Source organism: Zingiber officinale, chromosome 11A (assembly GCF_018446385.1).
Source record: "Zingiber officinale cultivar Zhangliang chromosome 11A, Zo_v1.1, whole genome shotgun sequence".
Classification (NCBI taxonomy): Eukaryota; Viridiplantae; Streptophyta; class Magnoliopsida; order Zingiberales; family Zingiberaceae; genus Zingiber; species Zingiber officinale.
The window spans coordinates 80,229,446-80,245,441 of record NC_056006.1 but is presented as its reverse complement, the minus strand read 5'-3'; the positions used below and the strand labels follow the sequence as shown (position 1 = coordinate 80,245,441).

The 15,996-nt window shown below is 41.1% G+C and overlaps 1 protein-coding gene across 1 annotated transcript; it reads right to left on the bottom strand.

Annotated features, from left to right (window-relative positions):
* Positions 1-14,542: 14,542 nt before the first annotated feature.
* Positions 14,543-15,430, bottom strand: LOC122031502 (probable CCR4-associated factor 1 homolog 11). Its single transcript, XM_042590611.1, has one exon. The coding sequence runs from the start codon at positions 15,428-15,430 to the stop codon at positions 14,543-14,545; it is 888 nt and encodes a 295-aa protein (XP_042446545.1).
* Positions 15,431-15,996: the final 566 nt, after the last annotated feature.

Below are 15,996 nucleotides of genomic sequence, written 5' to 3'. Positions count from 1 at the left end.
TATTTAAGGATCTGGCGAGAAGAATCCTCTCAGCCGCCATATCATACAGCCGCTTGCCAAATTAAAGCAATAAGATTCAACTTTGCAGATCGGTGAAGCCACAGGGCAAAAATGGTGAGCGTCCGGAGATGGTTCCCTCAACTTGAGGCAAAATATATCTGACGTCCACCCCGAACAGGGAGAACCAAGAGGCTCCGTGCCAACATCTAAAATACGAGCCGCCGTCTTGCAGGTGTATAATATACTCATACCGTATCGCAGCAACCAAGAACAACAATGGCTCCAGTAGTCTCGTCGGCTCCTATCGATCTTGGCTCCAGACTCTCAACTAGCCAAGGTTCCGTTTCGTTCATGTGTCGTGAAAGTAACTAAGCATGGAGCCCCATAGCCGGATTTAGAGTGAATGCGAAAATATCGTAATATCGTCAGTCAAAGATGACTTTGGTGATAACGCTGATATGACACCTTATCTATCCAGCGGCCCTACCGGTACGCGGTAGTGTGTCCCCATCACAAGACAATCCATACCGGCAATCAATCAGATGTTCCGACGATCATCATGATCTATCCAAGGTAGTGTCGTGACCCACTCGGATCTTGCATAGATCACAACATCGCCCACAGCAGCGATAATGGACACCTATCCAAACATCCTCGACACTGTGATCATGTCCTCGAAAACATCTGAATAGCGGCCATCGAAGGCCTATATGGCAACACTAATATACATGTCCGTACAACGTTCCATCCATAAGATCTCGAATAATAAATGAAAATCGATCATAACAAATCTTACCAAAGAAATAAACTGGTGGAGCAACCATTACGATTATACACAACCACCATGGACAGAGCAGCAATCGCTCCATGAAACCAACATGGGAGCAACATTCTGAAGTATCCGATGTTCAGACCACATATAGGAGAATGCCATCAATCCAAGAATGCGAGGAGAATTGGGATATAACGCTCACGCCCACAACAAATAATATAAGCACAGGCACCTAACTATCCATTTAGAGTGTAATGCAAGAGATAAGATCTCTCACACACAACAACATGCAGGTTTGGCCTACTATAACAACCTGTAACTCAATCCAAATCCCATCATCAACTCTATCACTAGTGGGTCATCCGCGATAGGAAAATTAATTGATGGGTTAATCCAACAAAAACATAATAATCATCACCGCATGCGCGACCTTTCGTCAGAGATGCCCTTTCACTGTATATCTCACATGACATGCTCCACCTGTATGAAACCTACAACGGTCGTGATGGTATGATACCTCAATATCCGAGAACGATGTGCAGAAATCAAGGGGTCAACAATACACCTCGAACCACCCATACATATTCACCTATGCTAAAAGTATAACAACAACACTCATATAGCATACTTATCTCGTGTGGTGCACTCCACATATCAAACATAATCCAAAAGAGATACCCAGGATACTACATCACAACACATGTACATGTCACAATCTCCAGAGTTCGTCGACAAAATGCCTCCATGAACAAACACCAACCAGGCATATCAGTTTAATCAACAAGCTATCTTCACACATATGACACCAACCATATATCTAATCAAGGGACCAAACCATATCGAACATGGATACATATATGGCAAAAATGATAGTCTCTAGACTCTGACCACAATCTCATCATATATAATGTGCGTATAATATAGAGCATGGCGGCGCATCGAGAGACCCTTATACAACACCATATTCTGTTACTAGTATATTAAACTAAATTATATATGTATCAAGCATGAATACATAATCAAAAAGCAACCCAAAAAAAAATTATCCGATAATCATCCAAGAATATAACACACTGCTAGGGTTCAAGAAGGAACTATCGGAAGAACGAAAAATAACTGGGTGGTATAACATAACAACCATTGTCATCAATGTCACTACACACAAGACTATATCATGGAAAAAAATTTTATCTCTCTTAAATCAAATGTACTACTCCGAAACACTAATAACAATGTATCCATAGTGTTAAGCAATTAGCTCTACACTTCCAGTGGTGAGTCAACCGAACACCCAAATTAACCCTGTGTGTACAATCCCAGGTTCGAAATCATTAACCAGCCGATAATCCTTTAAACTTAACTTAACACGAATGATCCACACTACTATCGTACATATGGCTAAACTCTATCAGTGTATAAGCTATAATGTGCTCTAATACAGGGTTGAACAAAAATGAAGGCATCATGGCAACTCTACCTCTATCATTCAACAACCATCAAAACTAAATCATTAAATCATCTACTAATCTAATCGAAATACCTTAATCCTCCACTAAGTATATCAAACCACACAACTACTACTAACTCGAAACAAACATAATGGGTTCATGACGGACCGATTTAACAAGTGTAAATCAATATTTACTGACAAAAATTAACTAAGATAAAATGGTATACAACGTCAAACAACTAAACGGTCATAATCAATTTCAACAACTACATACATCATCTCAGAAACTAGAAATGTCAATCCACGTCGTATGAATAAATGTGACCACCCAAAAAAAAATATTATATCATCAAGAACCTATATTTTTTTATCCTCAAAATATCAGCCCACTAATATCCAGATAAATAAGTCTCTACTCCCCATGAGGGTAAGTTAGCATTCAAAACATCAATCATTATTTATCCACATAGTTCAATATCAGATGAAACAAATATCAATTTTATCATCTGTTAACTATCATAACTTATAGATTTTATTAAAATCAAAATCTCTCAACACATAAACAAACTCTCTCATTTATAATGATCACCATATCCCTTGGAATGACTCACTATATCATCACAACCCCACCCATATAAATCATCAAATTGGTTATCCACTAATAGATCATCAAAACAAATATCTAATATTTGATCATCAGACAACCAACCACATAACATTTACTCTCATAAACCATAAAATCAACATATCACAATATCATCTCACAAACCCTCGACCTCAAACCATTCTCAATGATCAAACATGAAACTTCAAAATGACGAATGAATTCGTATCATCCGACAAAAGGTATGGTAGTATAAAACCATCCGCACGAGCGATCAGAGTATACCAAACCAATTTAGTAGGTGTAGTAGTGTGCGGCCCTACTAGTAATGTAAGGCTAAATTAAAGCCACCGACTCGGGTATGTGTAAAATCATCGGACTATAATCCTCGATCTCTATTAAAGTCGACCATGATCAGTGGTTTACCTATCACATGTAATATGTGTTACAACAACTAGACAAGTACTAAAGATAAAGTGCTAATACATGCCATAAACCATCATAAAATAAACATCATACCTCTCTGCACGAATTCCCCACGACGATTCACTTGATCTCTCATCATCGAGCTAGAGAATCAGATCATGTCAATAATCCATCCACCATCCATTGACAAACTTGGGAATCCAAAATCCGTATCGGTTTGAACATACCCAGTTTGAACAGTGCTGGGCAAACTCAGGCCCACTACTTACAGTACCCATCACAACCACGCAAGCTGTAGCACTGAATATACGACGATGAGGTATCAACGCCCGACTCGAACCACGGACTCCAAATAATAACACAAACGATTTAGCGCCTAATTAATGTTAAAGTAAACGACATCCTGTCAAAATCAAAGAATCTAGAACTATATCGACTAGAATACAATAAATTGTAACGATAAATCGAATCACATAGCACATAAGCATACACGTACCGCTCGACGTAACTAGTATCTAGATACTCGATATTACTAATTGTCCACTGTTGTCGTCATAAAGTCTCCCCTGTTCGACTGACTCTACGAAAAACACTATATAACACCATCAGGGAATATAATAATAAAAAAACAAACACGCTATAGAGAGATTGACGACCTTCACGCCGGCCATGGCCGCACAACGCTTGTCAACAACAATAATAATAACAATAGACTCGATCAATGGCTGACTGAATCTCCAAATCTAGGAGGACGAGCACTGACACCACTAGCACGATCCAGCGACTCTTCCTGGCTGTGGTATGATGACAAGAAGTAGACAAACCATCCAAAAAGACCAAAACAAGTAACAATCGTAATATCCATAAAATCAAAACAAAACTAAGCTTGTAGACATGATACGAGAGAGAAGCAAAATAAAGCAAATAACCTAGTAGAACTGGCTCACGTCTAGATTGGGGGCAGTAATCTCAGGAATGTACCTGGGCTTCGAAACGATATCAACAATGGGCGGGCGGCGGGGTGAGTCATACACTCGTATAGTCTCGTACGCGCATCCAATAAAACACAAATCGGGAGCCTGGCCGGAATAAAGTAGTGCGTCCACGAGTGAACTAATCACAGAGGAATGATCCAAACCATCGACATAAATCAATAGAAGGCAATACAAAGTGAATCACAACAGTTTATCATCACAGTCGTCGAGATAGGTGACGACAATGCGTGCAGATCATAGCGGCATGTCTGGCCCTTTGATCAAGTGTGCACTGCACGGACTCAATTGTGTGGCTCTACGTAGTGCATCTTGTCTGAAGACACTAATATCACGATATCATAGCCGGCTAACCGGCGATACATTGCTAACGACTGGAGCACGTCGAGGCGGGCGGCTACGCTGGCCAAATGCATCTTGCTGTCCTGGCTAAACAGGCTATTGTCCACGCGTCAACCGGACACGAAGACAGCATGAACGGACTCCCGGTGGCCACACCGGAGCTGATGATGACACACCAGATGTATGCGATGTGCAAGATAATCAAGCGGCGAGTAATCGGCGATGAGTGCAGGCGAGCGACAATAGAACGCGAGCTCACACAATCATGGGCGGAAAACATATGAACTAATAACATAAATAATAGATCTGATGTACCATGAGACGATCATGGTACACAAATCTCGAAAGAAGAGTATCAAATAGTATGTGAAGGCATGGTAGTCACTACCTAGGCCTATGGTATATCAGTAGCAATCGTGCAAAGTTAGATGATAATGAAACAAACACGTACTAATCAAGTGACAACAGTCACGGCAAATGTGTAACCAACGGCGGTACGATACAGACTATATATTATCATGATAAAAGACATAAAGTAATAAGTCATCATACTCCGATAAAATGGTCCAAATCTGACTCCGAGATATTCGTCTCTGATAGACAAATAGTATCACAAATATATTTTTATTTAGCTACAACTCTTCCAAATAGCTAAATAAGATCTCAAATCCTAACTTAGGGCAAACCCTAATCACATTACCCTCATTCTTCTCACACAAATTCATCTACACATGATCATCTAGCTAAAATAATCGAATTACACTATGATCTACAACTAAGACCAAAAACCAAATACCTTACCTTGATTCCTAGCACTGTTGCTGCTGAATGAATTTAAATGTCGTAACAGAAAGTCCACAGCACAGCCTTTCTTGGCTGGAATTCTTCACAAACAGAACAAGATGAGATCCGGCAAGATGATCACAAATCAAACCATGCATAATCTCTACTGACCTCTACAGAAAATGCACACTTCCTAAATTAAATCTCACTGCGAAACATCAAATTGATGGATCCCTCGTCTGGTTTTTGAATGCCAAGCGAATTATATAAGTAAATGCGCGAAAAAAGCTCTTTGCTTCACTAAACAAACCACCAACCGCTTGGATCAGATTTAGATCGAAGTCAAAGTCCGACTTATTTCCAAACATTCCAAACATTCGTAAACCCTCTACAACATTCCTCTACATGGATCCCTATTCAATGGACCACTCCCCATCACCCTCCCCACCAGATCTAGCCGCTCTCACTTATCGAAGGCCGCACTGCTCGGTAAGACAAGGTTATTTGATCCAGGCGCTATCGCGATCGCGAGAACGCTGATGCGCTGAGATGAGGAAAGGGTCGGGCGAGTGATTGCTTTTCGTTATCGTCATAACTCATACGGTGGACAAGGCTGGTGGCTCCCTGCAGCGCAGCATCCGGAGCAGGAAGGAAAAGGAATCAGCAAAATCGCATCGCAAGGACTCGCGTGGTCATGGCCGAGAGAGAGAAGCTGCAACTCATTCGAGACCAATGCGGCAGCAAACGCGAGGTTAAAAAGCTGAAGTTAGTTAGCCTCACTGTTTGCCCTCGCGAGTGCGAGGTTCGTGGAGGCCATCAAAAGAGGGGGGAAGAATTAAACGCAAGATGTAATGCAAGACCACAACAATTTAAAAATAAGGAACAATGTAAATAAAAGGAAAAGATATCTATCTCTCTCTAAATAAATAGGGTTAGTAGCGATGCCTAGCTGTCAAGACCCCAGTCAGATAGTCAAGACGTTACGCTCCTTCCCAGATTAACCGGTTAACTTTCATGATAACCCACGTCAGTTCCACCGCTTGTCCAATGTCCAGATGTCATAAAATATGCATAATCTGTAGCGAGACACTCTTTTGAATCAGTCTTCAGGCATTATCACAACTATTGTATAGCTTACCTCAATCATCATAAATTAAATAAAGTCGATCTACGAGTCGCTAATGTCGTAACCTTCTTCCTATCTCTGGGGGCCATTTCGAGGGTCGTGTATGAGTTGATCCAATGGAGATGAGATGAAGTCATCATTGAAGGAGATATAAGTCGGTGTTGAGCCATCTACAAATAAATTTTCCAAATTTTTCTCTCCCTCCTCGGAGGCCTTTGAACTTCCATGAAAGTTGAGTTGGCTTGATGGGTGAGTGAGGTATCGATATTGTTCCCAGTTCGAGTCGATTCGTCAGGTCGTTGATTCGACCGATCGTCCATCTTGATTGAGACCCCAAAATTAATTGATAAACATATATACTCAGCTTTAGAAAATATGGGCAGATCTTCATGATATGGCATAATTTTCGATGGTAGTGTATATCCCACCTCTCCTAATAAATGGCTAGAAAAGTATCTGATTTGTTGTTTTCTTGTCACTGCCTCAACATTTTCATTAGTTACGAAGAGTCTCTCTCTATAGGTTTCCGAGGGAGAGGTTCAATAATCTTTCATTCTTGGATTATCTTTCCTCCAATCCTAAATTTGTTGGCTTTCTATAAGTCTCTTCAAGTTGCCTTTCTATGATCGCCTTCTAGAGTACCTACACGAATCCCGACTAGCTTAGAATCTGTCGGCGGTATGTGGCTCCATGTACTCAGGTACTTGCTGGTTTGTCCTGCCTCTTTCTCGTCGCTCCTCATAATATATCCGATCCGTGAACTTTGCTCGCTAGCACCGTTTTAATACATTTGTCGGATTTGGTTAATTTGGCGTTTGCCTCATCAATCTTCTCTTACTCTTCCTCCCTGCACGATGATCTACGATCCCCTCGGTCGCCACTCAACTTGTTGAAGAAGAGACAATTAATTAAGATGTACAATCATACATCCCATATTTACTACCAATGCGTCCTCTTGAGACCTTAACTACCGAATAGGTCGTCGATAGATTAGTCCCAGGAAGGCATAACATTATAACAATAAGTACCCGGAGATGTTATAAAAGCCCTCTGATCTTCTAAGAACTGATGATAGCGAGCGACGATGAGCGAGCGACGATAAGCATCTAGAGAGAGATGTTTTGCATCGTGTAAAGAGAGTCTACCAATTGATCGATCTGGGGCAATGGATAATGCTTTGTTGAGATCCTAGAAATCAATGCATACTACCATTTGTTTCAGGGCTAAGTAACAACTGCTTAGCCTACTGAGCTTTGGATTGATCCTTGACGATGCACTCAGTTTAGTTATTTCTTTGATTGATACGCGGTTTTGTTCACCGCACTTCACTCACTCCTTTCCTTTGCTGCAATGAGGCTAAGCCGAGGCATCCGTGCAAGGAGATGCTCCATTGGCTGTACAACAGAGACTTCTTTGGGCATCCCAATATCATTTATCTTCTTCTTCGAGAAATTCGTGTTAGCAAGATTAAGATCGGTCATATATAATCTATGCTAACTTGTAGAGATCCCCGGATCAGAACCTTCCTTCCTCTTCGTCAAATGTTAGTCACTGGGAGAACCTTCCTCGAATGACATTAACCTCCATTCTTCAATCTTTCTAGTGCTCAGTGCTCAATCAATTATTTCCACAAACATTTTGGTCTTGATTGGATTATTCTACGCTACTCCCTTGATCATCCATGGAATTTAATCTTGATGAGTCTAGCTAACTGGTTTAAGTAAACTCACAATCACGTATATAAGAGGATGGACATCTACCCAGAAATAAGATCTTGTTCTCGTAATGCTTCTTCGAGAAGATTTTGGCTAACTCGGTGTGTTAGACGAATATAGGAGGAGAATGCATGTCCCTTGCTTGAATATACTTCAATATGATGAAAGCCTGATCTGTATAATAGGATTGAAGCCTTCTCGATACCCCATTGATAGACGTAATGGCTCCCATGTACTACGCTTTGCAAGATACACGGGCGTAGGTTATTTCACGCTTTGATGATCCCATCATCATGGGGTAGGGGTAGATTTCACTGGGCCCGATCAGGATTTCTTACACCTCGAGATGCAAACTATTTCGGGATCGATCCTTGCCTGCCACTTATTTGCTCTTGTTCACAATTCCCGGCATTTCTAGTGACTATATATTGAATCCCCATCGTCTAGTTCCGTAATATTGCTTTCTTCCTCGCACCTGTAGTGCTTTGCCGAGGAATCCGAGAATTGTACCCCTTGCTTGGAGTGACCTCGCATGCCGATATGCCTCCGTATTCAACGCTGCTTTGTCAGCGACTCGTACTTTCTTTGCTGGGGTACTAGGGTTATTCGATAATGACGCATCTGGATTAATCTGTTACCAAGGATCTGATCAAACAAAATCTTGACTAGCCGTCCTATTAGGTGCGCTAGTTAGTTTATGGCGCTACTGATAAGATAAGTGCACCATCTCCTTGGTGCCTCTGGTTATCTCCACATGTTTATGCGGCTTGTGGATGATACTCTACGCAGTTGTCGATGGGGTGGATGGTTATTCTGGGCCCTCTGGGTGGAGGCGCGGGGGCGAGCTTTCCTCCTTAACACAGGTAGGAAGAGTAACACCCTCCCTCACAGGAAGCTTGAGCTTCTTCCGATTAATGAACTTCGGTGGCACGCTCAATCAGGGAATCAAAATTAGCAGGAGGATTTCCTAAATCTTTAAAGAAATCATTATCATTTAAACCTTGGAGAAGGCCAACTAATATTCGATTGGTAGCATAGGTACATCAATAGCTACTGATTAAACCTTTGATGATGTATGCTTTCGGATGGACTCTTTAGATGCTTGCTTAGTGAAAAGCAGGCTCAAGGAGTCTTATGATACCTTTTGTTCTTTGGAGAAATGGTGTAGAAAGACTTTCTTGAAATCTTTAAATTTTAAATAGACTTCTTTGGCAATCTCTTGAACCATTTATGCGACTCCTCAGGAGTAGTGAGAAACATCAAACCCTTTACCCCGTCCAGGAGAATTGTTGTAATAATGCTACGTTCTCGGGAATTTCAGCGGATGATCTTACGGATCCTATTGTTCCAGTGTATTCTCCAGGTCGAAGATTTTTGATCACAGCTTAGAGCGGATCATCTAGTACACTTTGAAGAGAGCGGAAATGACCTTCTGGTGAGCTATCACTAGTTATCATTTGATCTTTTCTTTTCCTATACGGTGCTTCACGAGGAGGACTCTTCATTCTGGTTACTTCACCTTTATGATCCATGGGAGTGCGAAAGGCTCGTGGGCATGTCGGGCTTGTTGGAGAAATCGCATGTTCTTCTTCTTCCAACTCCTTTCCTTTCCGATGTTTGGTGATCGATATTGCTGGATTGTAGGCTGTTGGTAGAGTAGCTCGGTGGGGCTTAAGTTGTTGTTCTTTGCTGTTGTAAGGCTTCTGAACATGAGAGTTGATGAAATCCAAATCTCACGACGATAGTGATGGTTTATTTTAAAGCTTCTTCCATCCTGTAGTCGATTGGTGAATTTCCTGACCGGTGCAAGCTTGATCTGTATGAGGAAGCTGGGCGGGGATGGAGATCCATAAGAAAAGAAACCCACCTTGTAGATATAAAGAATATCGTGAATACCGATCAGAAACCCGAAGTGGATCGGAAAGATAAGTCACGAGGTCCTCCCTCGCGCGAACCGATAATGAAGAAGAAATCCAAATCTGAAGAGAAAAACCCTAGATCCGAAGCTTAGAGGCTTCTGCGCTGAGACCAACTAACACTATCGTCGGTGACCTAAGACGGTGGGAATCACTGGCTAGGCCCTCACGGCAGCTCAAGTCGATAATCCTCTCGGTGTGGAAGAAGGAAAAAGAAGATGAGCGATGGTTAGAGAAAATTAGGGTTATGAGTGTGCGATGATGTGAACTTACCTTGCAATGAGAGGATTCCCCTTTTATACCATATTATAACTTCGTAGTCATGAAGTGGACTCGGGAGCGTTGTTAGAGTTGTATGAGATAGCGTAAAATTGCGTGCTTGTGATAAGTGACTTTTAAAGGAATCTTTCTTGTACCCCGGATGTACCTCCTTTATCGTTTTAGCACCCTCTGAGAGCATCTAAAAGCACGTTTCACCGCTTGAAATATATAACTTTTTGTCATATATGGTTACATATTACGATATCCTCGTTAATTATCTTATTTGGAATATTTATCTTTATTCTTCCTCGCATGAGGGCTTACATTGGTGCCCTTCTATGTTAATTATCCTAACTAGCAATAGGTCATATCTTATCAAGTATTTTTTTCAGGTATTGGTTGACTGGTACGATATTAACATTCCTTCTTGAAGATCGTATCTCGGTCGATGTTATTCTACATGCTTCAAGTATCTCTCACGGCCGATGTTAGCCTACTTCCTTTGAGGTGCTCACGCCAAGTGATATAAGATCTTTTCCCCTTGAGGCATATCCAGGCAGATATTAGCCTACCTCCTTTGAACATATAGATCTTCCTCTGGGAAGCATATTTGATCGATAGACTTACCTTCTATTGAGGTATCTCCGACCGATAGCCTACACCTCCTTTGGGTATCGCCAAGTGATAGACTTACCTCCCATTGAAAGAGGTGTCTCGACGATAATCTGCCTCGCGGTATTGCTAAGTGATATGGATCTTTCCCCTTGAGAGGCATATCCCGGCGATATTAACCTACCTCCTTTGATGTATATAGATCCTTCCCTCACAGGAAGCATATTTAGAATCGATATAGACTTCCCCACCTTCTATTGAGGTATCTCCCTACGATATTAGCCTTCCTCCTTTGATGTATATAGATCTTCCTCTTGGGAAGCATATTTAGAATCGATATAGACTTACCTTCTATTGAGATATCTCCCGGCCGATATTAACCTACCTCCTTTGAGGTATCGCTTGATAGATATAGACTTACCTCCATTGAGGTATGTCTCGTGAAATCGATAATCTACACTCCTTTGAGGTGTCGCCAAGTAATTATGGATCTTTCCCCTTGAAGGCATATCCCACGACCGATATTAGCCTACCTCCTTTTCATGTATATAGATCTTCCTCACAGGAAGCATATTTCGGTCGATAGACTTACCTTCTATTGAGGCATCTCCCGGCGATGGCCTACCTCCTTTGAGTATCGCCAAGTAGACTTACCTCCCATTGAGGGTATGTCTAGAAGCGTCAATAATCTACCTCCTTTGATGTATTAGCCAAGTGATATGGATCTTTCTCCCTTGAAGGCATATCGGCCCGACCAACCTACCTCCTTTGATGTATATGAATCTTATCACAGGAAGCATATTTCCAGTCGATATAGACTTACCTTCTAGTAATTATCTCGGCCGATATTAGCCTTCCTCCTTTGATGTATATAAATTTTTATCACAGGAAGCATATTTCAGTCGATATAGACTTACCTTATTGAAGGGTATCTCCTGGCGATATTAGTCCTACCTCCTTTTGGTATCGCCCAGTGATATAGACTTACCTCATTGAGGTATGTCTTGGCGACAATAACCTACCTCCTTTGAGGTATTAGCAAGTGCTATGGATCTTTCCCCTTGAGGCATATCGGCGGTATTAGCCTACCTCTTTTTGAGGTATCGTAAGTGATATAGACTTGCAGCCATTGAGGGTATGTCTCGGCCGATATTGACCTACCTCGCGCTGAGAAATTATCATGATGGATCTTTTTCCCCCTTGAAGCGTATCTGGGCCGATATTAAGCCTCACTCCTTTGATGTAGATAGATCTTCCTCACAGGAAGCATATTTGATCGATATAGACTTACCTCAATGGTATGTCGATAATATTATTTATCTCCTTAGGTTTATTACTTCCTTTCCTTTCCTTATCGTGATGGCGAGCCTAACCCATGCTCGGTGATGCGTGGTGGAGGTGTTATACATGGATGTGACTAGTTGACACTAGCTAGGGACCCGAACATGATGGAAAAAATGTAGATTCTTTTGTGACACCAACTGATATGAGTTGGAAAGTAGAGTTCCGACCCGTCAACAACCTATTGTAGATTAGGAGGCGTAGTCTCGGGGAAATATCAACAACCGTACCATTCTTGCCACTCTGATTTGGCTAATGAACCAGGAATGTATACTCATATAATCATAGACCGCTCATACCCGATTAGATAACCTAGAAGGTACATTTTGATATATGACCCACAGTGATGTGGAGAAGATAGAACTAGAAGCTTATTACTTGTGAGATCATGACATTACTTAGTGAAAATTGCAGAATATGACCTTTGAGATGCAGAGTCAATATTTCTCTATTTTCAAGAGTTCTTGAACCCTAAATGAGGTGATTATAGCATGATGGACCATAAGACGGAGTTTAGTCAACTCGTCGAAAAGTTGCCCCCACCTAGTAGCTCAATACTAAAATGTTCAGGCCTTTGGTCGGTATTTATCAGAGAGGTAGTAGACCGAATATTTATCAGTAAGATTAGAAGAGTCCCAACATCGCGATCATGTGGATTAGGTGTAATAATACCATTAAAGGAAGTATTGACTTCTAGCGAAGAAGTTAAGAGTTGCCCCATAGACATTAGTTGTTGTACCCTCACTATTAAGCTATAAATTTTGGAAAAATAATGAAATTTAACACCATTCCAGGCATGGACTAGTCATTTGTATTACTACAACTCAATTGTTGAGAAAGGGTAATGCCCATGCAACCATTGGGTGAACCATCTTTGAAATTGGTCAAGATTAACGACGAAGGAATACCTTGTTTTAGCACTTTGCTCGAACATTTGTATAGTTCGAGAATACTTAGATATATTTCTAGACGAACTCCTTAGTTTGCCACCTATAAGGTGAGTGACGTTCATGATTGAGGTACTTTCGATGATGTCTCTAATGCCTAAGACTAGGGTTTTGCATAATTGATGCTCCAGTGGAGGTGTCAAGAGTGGATTATCTTGCATAAGACAGGATTATAAATGTAGTTCAGCAAACTTTGATATGTCATAGTTGTAGATAGTTGGTACACTAGTGAGGTGTGTGTACTGATTGTTGCTCAAATATTGATGCCAATAGATTAAGAACATTTTTCTAATGAATCAATATCACCTTTGGTAGGAGGGTAATATAGCTCTACATCTTAATTGTATCCAATGATGAGAGCTGGTCATTGGGAAGCTTGATTTGTAAGCATATGTCTGTCTCACAAACTACAACAAACTTACCTATGAAGTATAATCTCTTTAGTTGGTATAACATAGGCATGAAATGCTGATCTATGGTGGATATCAATTGTAGTGAAGAAATACTTGATGTGAAGTGCAGATTAAGGTGAATAATCAACATTTGGACAATTTCATTTCTTATTTCCAAAATTGATTGATTATATCAGTGTGCTAAGATTGTTCTTTGAAATTGGTCATGTGTTGGTATTGATATTCAAGATGGAATCAATAATGATAACGATTGTAGCAGCGATTAGTGTTTCTATTATGATTATGATAATGATTATAATGATCTAAATGGACTATGGTGCTATGACAATTTTTAATAGATATATGACATGATTGATGAAGTGATCTAGTGATGATTTAGGTTGCTTAAATAGGAAATAATTATCTAGTTAATGACTTTGTCATTAAGAACTCCTGCTTTCGTCATGTCCACACGCCGCAGCCGCAGGCGTATTGAAATATATGGATATGATTTTAAAATAAAATTCAGCATCAATTTTAAAATGATGACATTGTCATCTCTAGCTGTTTCTATGATCCACAACACTATACTAGCGGATGATTATATTTAAGTCAAAGCAAAACAACAAGTACTACTCATCGTCCATAGAATTAATATTGACAATTTGTTTGCAAATCTGCTGACGATATATGCGACAACATGTAATCTGTTCTTAATCATATACAAAATGATACGATGAAGCAATGGACAATTAATCTTGTGGGCAAATTAAGCTAATGCTGAACCACAATCAACTGTGATAAACCATGAACTCTATAATGCAAAACCCAAAAGCCACCGAGAAGCGATTTGTGTTTCCATACTATTGCAGTTGGAGGTCAAATAGTGTTCCCATGTGTTCTGGACGATGGATGAGTTGTGGATTCACACGAGAAGCGATTTGGTAGAACACCTGCCATGTTAATAAGCTATCGGAGCCGGACTGATGTCGAGAGCCCACTGCTCGCTCAACTCGGACGGTAGAGGCCACCCGCTCCAATCCTCCGTAAAGCCCAGGACAATGCTTGCTAAGGTGCTTCACATCGAACACCCTTTTGCCGAAAAAGAAGTGAACAAGGTGCAAGAACTCACGAACGGTCTTTGGTAATTTGCAGTCGCATGTCAGCATCTTGACTAGGAAGGCGAAGTCATAGGCGCCTTGGAAGGTAACCCAGGAGACGGGAGAAAAATGGCCAAAGGAAAGCAAGCCGGAGGTGGCCAAGTGCTGGGCGAATCTGCAAGAGTCGATGCCCCATATTTGATTCTTTTGGAAGTCGATGCCATTAGCCTTGAGCAGCTCGACGGAGGAAGGGGCGTAACGGTCGCGGCTGATGTCGAAGTCGCGGAAATTAAATTCCCACACGTAACGCACACAAGTGCCGTCGCTGTAGATGGCACATGGCAGGTTGCCGGCGGCGTCGGAGAGGGTGAGACCGACCTGGACGATGCGGAGGGCCTCGACGTTGGCGCGGATCAATTCGTAGCGCTGGGGGAGGGTGAGGGTGCAGTAGGGATTTTTGGAAGCGACGACGACGCCAGGATACTCGGTGTCCAATGCGACGAAGGGGTGGAACGGGACGGCGGAGCGGATAAGGGCGAACTCCTCGTCGAGGTTATGAGCCCACACGGAGCGAACCTCGACTCTGCTAGTGCTGGCGGCGGAAGAGGAAATTAGCATATCGTTAACGTTGTTGACAACTGCGACAGCCATGATGATGAGTCTGTCTGTTTGGTGATATTAGAAATGCGAAAGTAGTGGAAGCTGGAGATCGAGGAGATGTTAGTTAGATTTCGATCGATCGAGTTGGAGTGGAAATTGAAGGGAAGGATCGGAGGAGTTTAAATAGAGCCACAGGAAATCAAAGCGAGAAAATCGCAAACTCACTAAACAGAGTTAGTTGCTGCCAAGCGGAGAATTATTAGGATATTATATTGATGCTAAACGGGCTTAATCAGGACTTTAAGTGAAGGATAAATCCAGCAGCAATTAGCGAGCTCAATTAGGTGTTTAGTATTAATTAATTAATTAATTAAAGTTGTTTCCATCGAATCATTCATTTTCTTTCTTTAATTAAATTTCAAGTGTAATTTCGTTATTATTTGCCTTTTGTGAAATTTCTACTCATTTGTTTTGGTTTAAAAAAAATTTAAAAATAAATATTTTAACTCTCAACAATTTTTTTTATAAATCATACAATTTTTCCATTATATTTTCACTTACATATAATTAAATATTTTAACTCTCAAATACTACTGTTTTATTTGCTAAAGATTTGA